General features: G+C 41.3%; 2 protein-coding genes across 2 annotated transcripts; both read left to right on the top strand.

Annotated features, from left to right (window-relative positions):
• The first annotated feature begins 513 nt into the window (after window positions 1–513).
• Window positions 514–1,658, top strand: LOC140746611 (uncharacterized). The gene has a single exon (XM_073078735.1). It carries the CDS (start codon window positions 514–516, stop codon window positions 1,519–1,521), a length of 1,008 nt encoding a protein of 335 aa, XP_072934836.1. The 3' UTR covers window positions 1,522–1,658.
• An 11,047-nt stretch (window positions 1,659–12,705) lies between these two features.
• On the top strand, window positions 12,706–13,811 carry LOC140746610 (uncharacterized). The gene is made up of 2 exons (XM_073078734.1): window positions 12,706–13,146; window positions 13,221–13,811. Exons 1-2 carry the CDS (start codon window positions 12,706–12,708, stop codon window positions 13,809–13,811), a joined length of 1,032 nt encoding a protein of 343 aa, XP_072934835.1.
• The last annotated feature ends 221 nt before the right edge of the window (window positions 13,812–14,032 follow it).

Genomic DNA, 14,032 nt, shown 5'->3' with positions numbered 1-14,032 from the left:
CTGCGCCAGTTATATTAGGTGCAGTGGGGTGCGAAATAAACTATGATGAACTTTAATAGTTACTTTTAATTTATAACAAATTACATAAAGAGAATTAAATGTTAATAATGTCGTAGTACTGTCGGTCGATGTATGTACCGAAGTGAATGCTCCCTTGCGGGCCTCCGCGTTCCCAGGCCGTGCGGCGTTTCCCGGAATCTTGCACCGGATATCTTACCGATACAAGAGCGGCACTCGGCGATGTCCTTATTTAATATATTATTAATTATATGATATAACTCACGTCAAAATCAGCTGTTATTTAGAGGACAAGTGTTGTGTAAATAAAACTGCTTTTCGGGTTTGAACATTTTAATTATAAACTAAGACATAAATGTGTGCTTAATATTATTGCAAAATTAAATAAATTAACATTTTAAACAAATTAAACTCCTAAATTGATTGTTAACAACTATTGGTAACAGTGCCATCTATTATCACACCTTGGAACTTTTTTATAAGACCGAATTAGCTATGGCCAATAAGTGCGGCGCCTGCGGGAGGTTTGCGTCCATGTCGGATTCCGTTAAATGCGTCAAATGCACACTCGCATTCCATAAGCAATGTGTGAAACTTAGCAGTGATGCCCGACTGTCAAAATGGCATTGCCGGGAGTGTAAAACCAAGGCTTCATGCGCAAGCGTCACAGCTATTGGTACTCCAAGCTCTGGCGGCAGCACGGGTGGCACGGATACAGAGTTTGCGGATGCGCTTGTCGGAGCGGCTGACAGAGGGCGTTGCGAGAGCGACAATAATCTCGCAAATGACATTAAATTCATTCGAGAGCAGGTTGAGATGGCCTCTTTTCAACAAGAAATTTTAAAAATTAATAAAAACTTAGGAGACTTGAACAACAGGATTGGTGACGTTGAAAAGCGAGTTACAATGCTTGAGCAGCGGGCACCTGACACCAACGTTCCTTCAGAATCTTCTAAGATGGAGGAAACCATCGTCGAGCTAAAGTGTCAACTTAATGACCGTGACCAAGCGTCCTTTTTAACCGACATTGAGATATCCGGTGTTGAAGAAGCTAAAGGCGAGAATCCCCTAAGTATTGTGACGCTAATAGCAACCAAGATCGGTGTCTCGCTAGAGGAGCGCGATATTGTAAGTGTGACGCGTGCAGGTGTTCGCCATAAACACGACATTTTATCAGATGGCGGGAAGCCGAGACCGCGGCCCTTAGTAGTGCGTCTCGCGCGCCGTACGGTGCGGGATCAAATGATAAAAGCAGCGCGCGTGCGTCGCGGTGCGGACACCGCCGGACTGATCGTTGGAACTGAGCCCCGTAAATTCTATATTAACGAGCGCCTCACTCGAACAAATAAGCAACTTTTTTATAAAGTACGGGAGGAGGGACGGCGAAAAGGATGGCGCTTTATGTGGACGCGAGACGGATGCATATATGCGCGTCGGGACTCTGATACGCCTCGTTATCGTTTTCGCACAGATGCTGACATAAAAAAATTTTTTGGCTTGTAACTTGTTGGTCGCTGCATATAATGTTCCTAATTATATACTGCCTTTTTAACTATTCACAAAAAAATATATTTTTTCTTACTATATTTGTGTGTCGTGAAAATATATTTTTAAAACTCCTTATGTGCTATGCTTTTATGTCTCTGATAAGATTATCTCAAAAAAAGCCATTATGTTTTATTATGTATTATTTTTCTTTGCAGTTTTTATTATTGTATACTATACATTGCGTTATATTATGTATACACAGCTTGGTAATAAGGGGAAGTGAATTTATTTGTTTCTATGAATCTTCCTCGCTTATAGTTGTCTATTTAATGTCTCGTTACTATAATATGTGTTGCAAAATAACGTTTGTAAGCTATCCACAATTTTTTGGCCACAGATTATCCTATATTAATGTAGCATACTTATATTATTATGTTGATAAACTCAATTCCCTCTCGCCCACTAAATACACCTTTTTTCATTTCAAAACGCGATTAATATCAATGACTATTCATATAAACATACTAGTATGTGGTGACGGCATAAATTCATATTATGATTTATTTTCTTATAAAAATGATTAAGGATAGTAAACTTAAAGTTGGTTTGTTGAATGCCGGCTCTTTAGGCACCAACCATGACGAATTTTTAGTAGCCATGATACGTCACTCAGTTGATATAATGGCAATCAATGAGACGTGGCTTCGGTTAGGGGAGGAGGGACGCGCTCCGTCAGTTCCGGGATACCGGTTACGGCATATTCCTAGGCCAAGTGAAGTGCGATCTCGCGGGGGAGGAGTCGGATTTTATCTGCGACAGGATATACATGCGAAAACACTGGAGCATCCGATTTGTCCTCCGATTGAACAAATGTGGCTAGGCATTAAAGTTAAAGGCAAAACTGTACTCGTTGGGACTGCTTATCGGCCCCCGTGGCTAAACGTGCAATTATTTCTCGATGCTATAAGTGAATCCTTGAGTTCTTTTACTCAATATGATTACACAGTACTGGTGGGGGATTTTAACATTGACTTTTTAAATAAAAATAATGCCAATTCTAAAATGCTATCTGAATTCTTAAGTAGTAACAATCTTTCACAACTGGTGCTAGAGCCGACGCATTTTACAGATAGCTCGGAAACACTTCTGGACCTGATATGTGTCAATGCACCTATATCTTACACTAACGTTGATCACATAAAGGAACTGAGCAGTCACGCGTTTATAACGTGTGTAATTGATGTCCCGATAATTCGTATCAAACCTAAGTGGGTTGCGTTCAGGCCGTTACAAAGTATAAATTTTAATTTATTCATTGATGTTTTAAATTGTATAGACTGGGACTCCATAGCGAAACTAGATGATGTAAATGAAATAATCAACACCTTTAATGATATTGTTTTAACCGTTTTTGACGCACATGCACCGATTAAAATTGCTTATATAAAAAACAAAAATAGTTATCCTTGGATTACTTATAACATAAAAGAAATGATGAAAACGCGAGATGAGGCACAAGTGAGAGCGCGTAACAGTAAGATAAACTCACACAAAATTTACTATAAAGATCTTAAAAATATTGTAAGAACTGCTATTCACTCTGAAAAAGCCGCTTATTTTAAGTTCTATGTCTATTCCAAATTAAGACAGCCAAAAATAATGTGGAAGCACATTAAGCAGCATATTCATATAAATAATAATAACGATTACTCTCTGCCTACACATTTCGATGATCCGAATCTGATTAATGACTATTTTATGAAAGTCCCTGGTACAAGGGATGTACCTCTTTCACTTATAACATCTTTTGAATTCAGTAGGTTTTCGACAGATACATTTCAGTTTAGGCCTGTCACTGAAGTTGAAGTGAGTAAAGTATTTAAATCACTAAGCTCCAATGCAATTGGAAGTGATGGCATTTCACTGGATATGCTAAAGCTAGTATTACCTAACTGTCTTTCGACGGTCACGGCCTTAATTAACAAATCATTTGAAACAAGCATTTATCCTGAGGCGTGGAAGACGGCACTTGTAAAGCCTATACCGAAAATAGGCAATCCTGTTGCGCTTTCTGATCTACGACCTATTAGCATCTTACCATGCCTCTCGAAGGTGATTGAGAAAGTTGCTTCTAATCAAATAATAAGTTACCTCGAGTCAAATAATATTCTACCGTTATATCAGTCTGGGTTTAGAAGGAAGCGAGGCACCACTACCGCGTTAATTCAGGTAGTGGATGATATTTTAACATCGCAGGACAAAGGAGAGGGAACAATTTTGACTCTATTAGATTTTTCGCGTGCCTTTGAATCGCTCAATATCTCACTTTTGTTATCAAAACTGTCGTTCTATGGCCTTAGTATTCAAACAGTAAATTGGTTTAACAGTTATTTTTTTAATCGAACTCAGAAGGTCGAACTTCAAAATAGCAATAGCGGTTTAAAAAGTCAATCAACATCTCAAAATATAAGACGAGGAGTTCCTCAGGGGTCTATTTTAGGACCTCTCCTCTTCATACTGTACAGTGCTGATGTGATAAATAATATAAAATATTGTAAATATCACATATACGCGGATGATATACAAGTATATACTTCATTTAAACCTTGTGACACAGACGAGGCAGTGTCTAGAATAAACTCGGAACTCGATCGTATTTCTCTGTGGTCTGAACGCAACTCCTTAATATTAAATCCGAAGAAATCTAAGTTTTTGATCATGGGAACAACTGCACAGGTTCGCAAAATTAGTGGTAAAAATCCATCTATTATTTTAAACGGAGAATTATTAGATAGGGTATCAGAGGCACGTAACCTGGGGGTAGTCATGGATGAAAACCTTAGATTCGAGAAGCACATAAATAATATTGTACGTAATTGCGTAAGTACGTAATTCCTTACGCATCAACCTATGTGAGGCCCTTGTTTTATCTAAGTTTAGCTACGCGGATACCCTCATAGGGCCACGACTACTGGCACGGACAAAGAAAGTCATCCAACGAGTCCAGAACGCCTGTGCACGCTTTTGTTTTAGCATTCCGCCGCGCTCTCACGTAACTCCTTATATTAATGCCGCTAACATTTTAAAAATGGACCTCCGCAGGCAACTACATCTAGACACATTTATATTCGGTGTTATAAAAAATAAGGTACCCTTATATCTATTCAATAAGCTTACTTGGGCTAGGGATTATTTACATGATAGAACCCGGTCAGCTCCGGATAAATTATGGTACCCGTCATACTGCTCAGCTGCCTTCAGGGGTAGCTTCCGGTACAGCGCCACGAAATGTTGGAACAACCTGCCTCCTCCTCTTCGCAGCCTAAAAACAGTACAAAGATTTAAGTATACATATATATAAAGCTATATTACTTGAAAGTCAAAAACAAAATCGTAACTAAACTAACTTTTAATTTTAATTTAATTCCAAATTGGGTAATTATATTAAGTATAATACAATACATTATATGACTTTTAAATAGTTGAGATATTTACATAACGTTTTCCTTACTTACCCAAAATTTATAGCTCTTAGGCATCATAGCAGGTTGTCATATTTCGGGCGCGGTACTAGCGATAGTAGTGGTCCACTGGGTTATCGTAACATGGGGGTACATGTTTAGTTCCCATATGGCTTGCTGTACTTTTCTAGGAATAAAAAGTGGTATTTGGGATGATTCACTCAAATATTATTTCTTATACACTAAAAGATACAACAATCTGAAATACTCACCATATTGCGTTCATTACAAACTTTATTATAATTGTTAACATTTTACGCAGTATTCGTCAATTCACATAAACACAAATTCTATGAATCATAACGATAATAAAGACTAGCAAATTAAAAGGCACAGACGGCATGTGTGAATCAGCCGTCCGAGCAGCCCAGACGCAGGGGGCAAACTGAAAATCAGAGCCACGACGCAGTTTACCTGCACGTGGCACATGCTGAGTTTGTCCCTTTTCGTGGTCGTTGCAACACATATTATTGTAATAATTGATTGTACGTTTTATTGTCCTTTTGTTGTTGTTTTATTTTTTATTAATTTTTTTTCTTTTGTTTTATGTTATTTTTATTTTTTTTTGTCTCTCTATCTCATTTGTGTTGCAATTATGTTGATATGGCAATGTTGATATGGCAATGTTGATATGGCAATGTTGATATGGCAATGTTGATATGGCAACACTGATCTTGAAGTAAACAGACGTCTATCGTAGTTAAAATTACAAAAAAATACAAAAAATCTCGAAATATACAGTGTAAAGTTGTTGAAATTATATTTAAAACAAAGTGACAAGTACTCGAATAATAAATACGAGCAATTATTGACTATCTTTTGTGAAAATCACTGTGAAGTACAAAAAGTGACACTTCAACTGATCGGCCGTTAGAAGATATAAAATAAATTTTAAGAAGATGGAACAAAAAATTGAATCTATTCTACAAATGGTGAAGGTTTTAAATGAAAAAGTAGACAAATGTATGACTTCTCAACCGACAATGATAAATGAAATACAAGAACTCAAAAATGAAAACACACTACTCAAAGCTGAAATTAAGATCATGCAAAACGAATTCTACAAACATCTAAATTCTAAGAAATTTGTTTTGTTTGGTATTGGCGAATACCGCTACGAGTCAGAATTAGATCTTATCAAGATTACTTCGGAATTGATATATGATTACCTGCGAATTGACATCAGTGGATACATTGAAAGCTGCACTCGATTAGGAAGGTACAAGGGAAAACCGCGTCCAGTCATTGTAGAACTGATTAGTAGCCGAATGAATAAACACATTCTCGAACACAAACACTATTTTAAAAACACAACTGTACGTATATCAGAATTCTTTACATTAACAGAATTAAAAGAAAAAGAAATTATATATCAAGCAATGTTAAAAGCAAGATCGGAAGGAAAACACGCAGTTATAAAACACAATATCTTGTACATCAATGGACACCCGTATAGTAAAGACAATGAGACCGATTTAATTACACCGCACGCAACTGCAACTCAAGAATATGACGTATACACGTCTATCCCGAACTCACCGGCCGACAAGACTAATGACCCCACCTTGTCACCTACATCGCACCGATTATCGCGACCATTTGAACCTCCTACGGTTACGTCAGCCCATCCGCAAAACACAAAAAAGCCATCCACGAGCGCAAATACCACCTACAAAAATTATCACAAGAACCGTGAAGAAGTCGTACGCCGACCGACCACACGTAGGCATGTTATTACTAATCAGACTTTTCGACCCTCTTAGATTAATGCTTCTTAATATTCAATGTATAACGAATAAGATTGACGAGCTAGAATCATACTTGTCGGACACAAATATATCTATTATATGTTTAACTGAAACCTGGCTTAAACCTGAACAAAGCGCTAGCGTTTTCAGGCTCAAGGACTACCAAGTAGCATCAGAATACAGTAGAAACACATATTTACACGGAGGAGTATGTATACTAGCTAAAAATGATATAAATTACAAAATAAGATTTGACATTATAGAATTGATATATGAATATGTAATAGAATTATGTGCGATAGAATTATTAGATTATAATTGTGTAGTTGTATGTCTATATCATTCAAATCGCGAACAAAAAGTTTTCTTTCATCAATTACATCTATTAATGGACAAACTTAGTAAAGCACATAAAAAAGAAATATATATAATGGGTGATTTTAATATTGATTATATGGCAACAGATGCATTAGCTAGAAATTTTAAACATATATTACTATCGTATAATTTTAAACAACTTGTAAATAAACCTACGAGATGCGACAAAATAACGGGAAGAAAAAGCTGTTTGGATCTAATATTAACAAATACAGATACAACAACCCCTACAGTGGAGGATATAGGCCTTTCTGACCACCACGCTGTTTTCTTAACCTTAAACATTCTCTGTAATAAACATAATCAAACTAATATAAATGACATTTGGCGTAAAAGTATAAGAATAATTGACGAAAATAAAATAAAAATATTTGTAAGATTAATAAAACATACAAATTGGAACGGCTTATTAATAAACGAATTTGATATAAACAAAAACTATACAATATTTGATGACCACATACAACATATTTTTGAGAATACATTTACACAAAAAATAAAGAAAATAAATAATAATGTAAAAACAACATGGCTGACTAAATCAATAAAAATGTCGTGTATAAATAAAAGGTTGCTATATTTATTAAATAAAAACACAAAAAATATTATATTAGACCAGTACTATAAGATATATTGCAAAACACTAAAAAGAGTAATAAAAACGGCTAAAAGGTACCACAATATAAAACAAATGAATAACTCCAAAAACAAAACTCGCACTATGTGGCGTTTAATACAGGAAAAGTCAGGCAAACAGAAAAAGAGAGAAATAAGTAATATTGAAATAAATATGAATAATAAATTTATTAAAAATCCACAAGACGTTGCAGAAAAATTAAATGATTATTTTATAAATGTTGGAAACTCATCTTTGATAAATAACATGAAACAACAACAACAGCAATCTACACTTCTATCCGAAAACCGACACAAAACATTACATACTATATACATTAGCCCAGTGACAGAACAAGAAATACTAAAAATAATTAAATCTTTAAAAAATACATACAGTGTAGGGCATGATAATATATCAGTACGTTTAATAAAAGCAGCATGCGAATACCTAGCAAAACCCCTAACTTATCTAATAAACCAGTCTTTTAATGAAGGGATTTTTCCTGACCTGTTAAAAATAACAATAATCAAACCTATATTTAAAAAAGGGGATAAAAATGATTCTGCAAACTACAGACCAATTGCCTTATTACCAATAATCTCCAAAATATTTGAAAAAGCTATGTGTAATAGATTATATTCATTTTTGGAAAAATTCAAACTCTTAAGTCCAAATCAACATGCTTTTCAAAAGAATAAATCGACATCTTTGGCGGTTTTTGAATACACGAATAAGATACTAGAATTTTTAAATGACAAACATTATGCAGTAGGAATACTACTTGATATGACAAAAGCATATGACAAAGTAAATCACAAAATCTTATTAGAGAAATTGTGGAATATAGGGATAAGAGGGCTAGCGCATAAATGGTTTAAATCATATTTAACAAATCGGAAACAATACGTTAATATAGAATATAAAAATAAAGAAACTAAAACTATTGAAACATTTAAATCTTCAGAAAAAATATCTTGTAATTCTATTCCGCAAGGTAGTGTTCTAGGATGTGTTCTTTTCTTGATTTACCTTAACGATTTACCTACACAATTAAATTATAATACCATTTTGTTTGCTGATGACATTTCAATAATCTTTAAAACAAAGGACGAATCAAAACTTATGGAACAACTAAATCACATATTTAGTAACATATCAGGTTGGTTGGAAAATCATAAGTTAATAATTAATTTTAATAAAACAAAAATAATGCAATTCTATCCCATTCAAAAAAGAGCTATGACTTTTAAATATAACTATAATAATAATGACATTGAAATAGTTGACAAATTTAAATTATTAGGTATAACTTTGGACACTAACATGACATGGAATTCACATATTGAAAATATTAAGAATAAATTGAATAAATTTGTGTACGGGTTACGAGAAATAAAAAAATGCACTAATACAGGTGTTGCGTTATCAGCTTATTATGCGTACGCCTACGCGTGGCTAAAATATGGAGTAGTTATCTGGGGGAATGCTACAAATGCAAACGATTTACTAATTTGCCAAAAAAAATGTGTACGTGCGATAGCCAGCATTAATTTGACAAATAGTTGCCGTCCGATGTTTAAAAAATTAAAAATACTTACCTTTCCGTGCATATACATTCTAGAAATGGTCATGTTTGTACGAAAACAACGCCACTTATTTGAATCCAATGATTATATGGACAATACACGCCGCAAACATAAGTTAGCCTACCCACCAAACAAAAAACTAGGCATTTTCGCTAAAGGCGCATATTGCATGGCCATAAAACTTTATAATAAAATACCCCACCAAATAAAAGAAATAAATAAAGATCATCAGTATTATAAAGAAATAAAAAACATGTTAATTGAAAAATGCTATTACGATTATAACGAATTCCTACATGAATGAAAATATAGACATACAAATATACCTACCTAGCTCCTATATTAAAATTAAAATTGAAAAAAAATATATATATACTTTGTAAGACTCATGTGAGATACATATGTGTGCCATACATTTAGAACGCCTTAATCGGCATATTAAATTTTTGGTGCTTTTTTGACTATGTAACCAATTGTAACCATATTGTAACCCAAAAATTTATACTAAATAAAGATTATGAATTATGAATTATGAATTATCCGAATAAATGTTTCTTTCTTTCTTTCTTTCTTTAAAATTGTTTCGTAAACCACAATGGCAAAAATTGCACGTCTGACAAAAGATGCCGTGTATGTAACTTAGGCCATAATACGTTGTTACATGACTCATTTTCTAATATTAAAAGGTTTGAACAAAAACACCAAAACCATCAAGTTCCAGTGAAAATGATAATAACGTTCCGTCTAGTTCTAATAATATTCACGTGTCAAAAACCGATCTTTCAGAAATTCTTCTGGCTACTGCTCTTGTTAAGATACGAGCCGCAGATGGCTCCTTTACCCCTCCGAAGGGCTGCCACCTTGTCGTGGTGGAGGGGCTTGCGTGACCCTATGATCCCCAAGGCTATACCGGCAGGAATACCCATACCGGGCAGGCTTGGTGGGAAGGGTCCAGACTAAGAGCGGCTCACAACGTCGGGACTCTTTGTAGGTCTGTCAGGCGGGGGAGGTGCACGGGAGTACCCTGCACTGGGCGTTTCTCCCACAGTGGAGGAACCGGGACGGGCTCGGCGTGCACTAACCCTGCCGCCGGGCGGGCTAGGTACTGTTTGTGCCTAGTCACCGTCGTATATCGTAATCCCATCCAGGAGAGGTGTCGTGGTCATGTCTCGCGGCCTTGGGTGGGACCGAGGGTCTTGCCTTAATTGGCCGGACCGTGAGGAAGAAAACCTCTATAAAAAATTACCCCAATCCCAAGCGGCAGCGCACCGCGAGGGGATGCATGGCTGGCGGGTGGCCAGTCATTAGTGCGACTCGCGTCACGGTACCGGCCGACACTGTGGTGGGTTACACCTAGGCTTACCCGGGTACAGGGGGCACTGCCCGGGCGGACCTTTGTTTCCCCCATACTCGTGGGATCAGCTATGGATTCTTTTACTTATTTGAACAAAAAAGAGGAGGAGGAAATAACACCGGCATCACGCACCACATCGCCGGTAGTAAGGACAACCAGATTGTCACAACGTCAATCTGAGAGGTGCACATCAGGGGCGGAAGAATTTTCGGACTGCTCAGTAATGTCCGCTAAATCTGGGCAGTCCACGGCCACGCTGGCTTCGCGAAAGCGATTGCCGTCCGGAAGCGGTAGCAGCGAGGGAGATAAGCCGAAGAGGAAGTCCGCAAAGCTTCCGGCTCAGAAGTCAGCAGACGGCTGCTTCGTGGACCCAGCTATGCCTGCGGCACGGACGAGGTCCAATATGGCCCTGCCAAGTGCGGAGGAGTTAGGCCGCGAGATGGCGGCTCAGCCAACGCCAGATCTAGGTTCTCGCATAGTTGAGAACCTAGAAATCATAGAGAAGGCGACCGAAAAGTCCCGTAATCTTAAGGGCAGTCTGGGTCATGCGATGAGGCTGGCCGTCCGCCATATACAAGCGGCTACAGCGGAAGTAATCCAGCGGACTCCCTCGATCTCTCTGGAGCAGGAAAACGAGAAGCTGCGAACCCAACTCAACGAACTGAGCCGGAAGGTGGAAGTTCTGACAGCCGAGTTGACCGAGCTTCGCCGGAGTAGTAGTCACAATCGGCCAACGGAGAGTCAACCTGCTCCGGTACAGGATTGCTCTGAGGTTCTCTTAATGGAGAAAATTGGGAACCTCATTGAAGGCAAGTTGGCCGCCTTCAAGGACCAATTGTTCCCGGACAAGCCAGTCAGGCCCCCTCTTCGCCAAAATGCCGTTCCAGCCACGCCTTCGCAACCATCCGCGAGGAAGATGAAGGGAAAGAAGACGGTTTCTTCGACGCTGGCAGAGCCGTCGGAGGTTCCCTGGAGCGTAGTGATAGGCCGAAAGGCCAGGGCTAAAGCTCGGACTACCGCTCGTCCCAACGTGGAACGACGGCAAGTGACGGCAAGCAGGGAACCGCAGGGAAAACCCACGGGCACGCCTGAAAGCCAAGCCACACGGCCGGCGCCTAAGATGCCAGCTGCTGCTAAGGCGGGGAAAAGGAAGCCCAAAACCGGCAGGATACCGAGGGTGCCGAAGACCGCAGCGGTGACTATCACCATGCCGCCGGAGAGTACAGTGACCTATGCTCAGGCAATGACGATTGCTAAAGAGCGCGTCATATTGTCTGACATAGGCATTGCCGGTGTCCGTCAGAGAAGGGCTCTCAACGGCGGTCTCTTGTTGGAGATATCCGGGAAGGAGTGCTCCGAAAAGGCCAACACCCTCGCGGGCAAGCTCCAGGAAGCCATCTCGGACATGGGCGTTCGGGTGGGGCGACCGGTAAAGTTGGGCGAGGCAAGGGTCATGGATTTAGACGACTCGGTCACCCAGGAGGATGTAGCCAATGCCATCGCCAGTGCTGGGGGATGCAGTGCTTCCGATGTAAAGGTCGGAGTAATAAGAAAGGGGCGCTCATCTTTGGGGTCAGTTTGGTTACGCTGCCCACTCGTCACCATTAGGAGGCTGTCTACAGAAAGGCGGGTCCGTGTCGGCTGGGTGTCGGCACGTGTGGAAGTATTGAGTGCCAGGCCACTGCAGTGCTTCCGGTGCCTCGAAATCGGTCATGCGAGGCATCAATGCACTAGCCCAGTCGATCGGAGTGCCCTATGCTATGCTTGCGGCGAAGCTGGCCAGCCAATGCGTGGCACGGGCACCCAAATGCGTAGTGTGCGCGGAGTTCGGCCGCAAAGCTGACCACCGATTAGGTGGGAAGCATTGCCGACCCCCAAGAAGGAAAGGGGGTAAGGGGACGGGTGCCAGTTCCGTACGGGCAGATGAGCTTGCGCAGGCGAAAGCCAGTGCATCGGCCCATCGCCCGTCTGAGGAAATGATGGAGCAAGCATAATGAACGCTGCTCCATCATTCAAGCTGCTACAGGGGAACCTGAACCACTGCAGTCGAGCCCAGGATTTGCTCCTGCAGTGCCTTACGGAGTGTTCGGTCTCCTTGGCAGTGGTGGCAGAACCATATCGCGTCCCGGACCACCCGCGCTGGTTCGGAGATAACGCCCATTTGGTTGCCGTATATTGGGCTGGCGGCGAAACCGACCCTCCGTGCTCGAGGCGGCATACGGGGCAGGGTATAGTTGCTGTGGACTGGGGTCCCCTGGCGGTGATAGGGTGCTACATCTCCCCCAACTGCAGTCTGGTGGCGTACGAGGCGTTTCTGGGTCGGGTGGGAGACTGCATTCGCGGTTGTCTGCCCCGCCCAGTGCTCGTCTTAGGAGACTTCAACGCCCATTCCAGAACGTGGGGGAGCAAGAGCGACAACGCCAGGGGTAACGCGGTACTCGAGTGGGCCACGGAACTGGACCTACGCCTATTGAACCGGGCTCGGTTAGCACGTGCGTGCGCTGGCAGGGGGAGTCGATCGTGGACCTCTCATGGACGACTGCCTCTGCCGAGCGCTTAGTGACGGGCTGGCGGGTAGCGGAGGAAATTGTCACGCTATCCGACCACCGTCACATAACGCTGGACGTGACCTTACAGCTCCCGGTTCGTAACGGCCGACAGGGAGAAAGTCCCGCGCGACGTTGGGCTCTGAAGCGACTTGATCGAGACATGCTCGTCGCTGCAGCCCACGTCGTGGACTGGTCCGGTGCCGCCGCTGAGGGCGCGACCCCAGATCTCGAGCAAAGGGCTGCCCGGCTCCGAGCAGATATGGCCGCTATCTGCGACGCCGCCATGCCACGAGTCAGATCCGGCAGAAGGGGACCGGCATACTGGTGGTCCGATCACATTGCACAGTTGCGCGCTGCTTGCTTGCGGTTCCGTCGCAAATTCACGCGCGCCCGTAGACGTCGGACTGCCAGTGCCGTAGAAACGGAGGAAAGGTACAGGGAGTACCGGAACGCGACCGTGGCCCTTCAGCTTGCTATCGCGGAAGGCAAGTCTCGAAGCTGGTCGGGGCTCCTGGACGGGCTGGATAGGGACCCATGGGGGCGCCCCTAGAGAATGGTGCTTGGAAAGCTGCGCCCATGGGTTCCACCGTTAACGGAGACCCTGGATCCCGACTTTGTCACGGTCATTATGGGAAACCTGTTTCCTTTCACTCCGGATAGCCCTGATGTCGCGATGGGACCGTTGGTGCTGCCCGAGTGGACGGAGGAGTTGGCAGTCAGTGAAATAGAATTAGAGTGGGCCGTGAAACGGTTGGCAGCGCGAAACACCGC

Source organism: Epargyreus clarus, unplaced genomic scaffold (assembly GCF_041222505.1).
Source record: "Epargyreus clarus isolate Ecla_fem2 unplaced genomic scaffold, WU_Ecla_fem_2.2 ptg000013l, whole genome shotgun sequence".
Lineage (NCBI taxonomy): Eukaryota > Metazoa > Arthropoda > Insecta > Lepidoptera > Hesperiidae > Epargyreus > Epargyreus clarus.
This window is presented reverse-complemented; position numbering and strand designations above follow the sequence as displayed.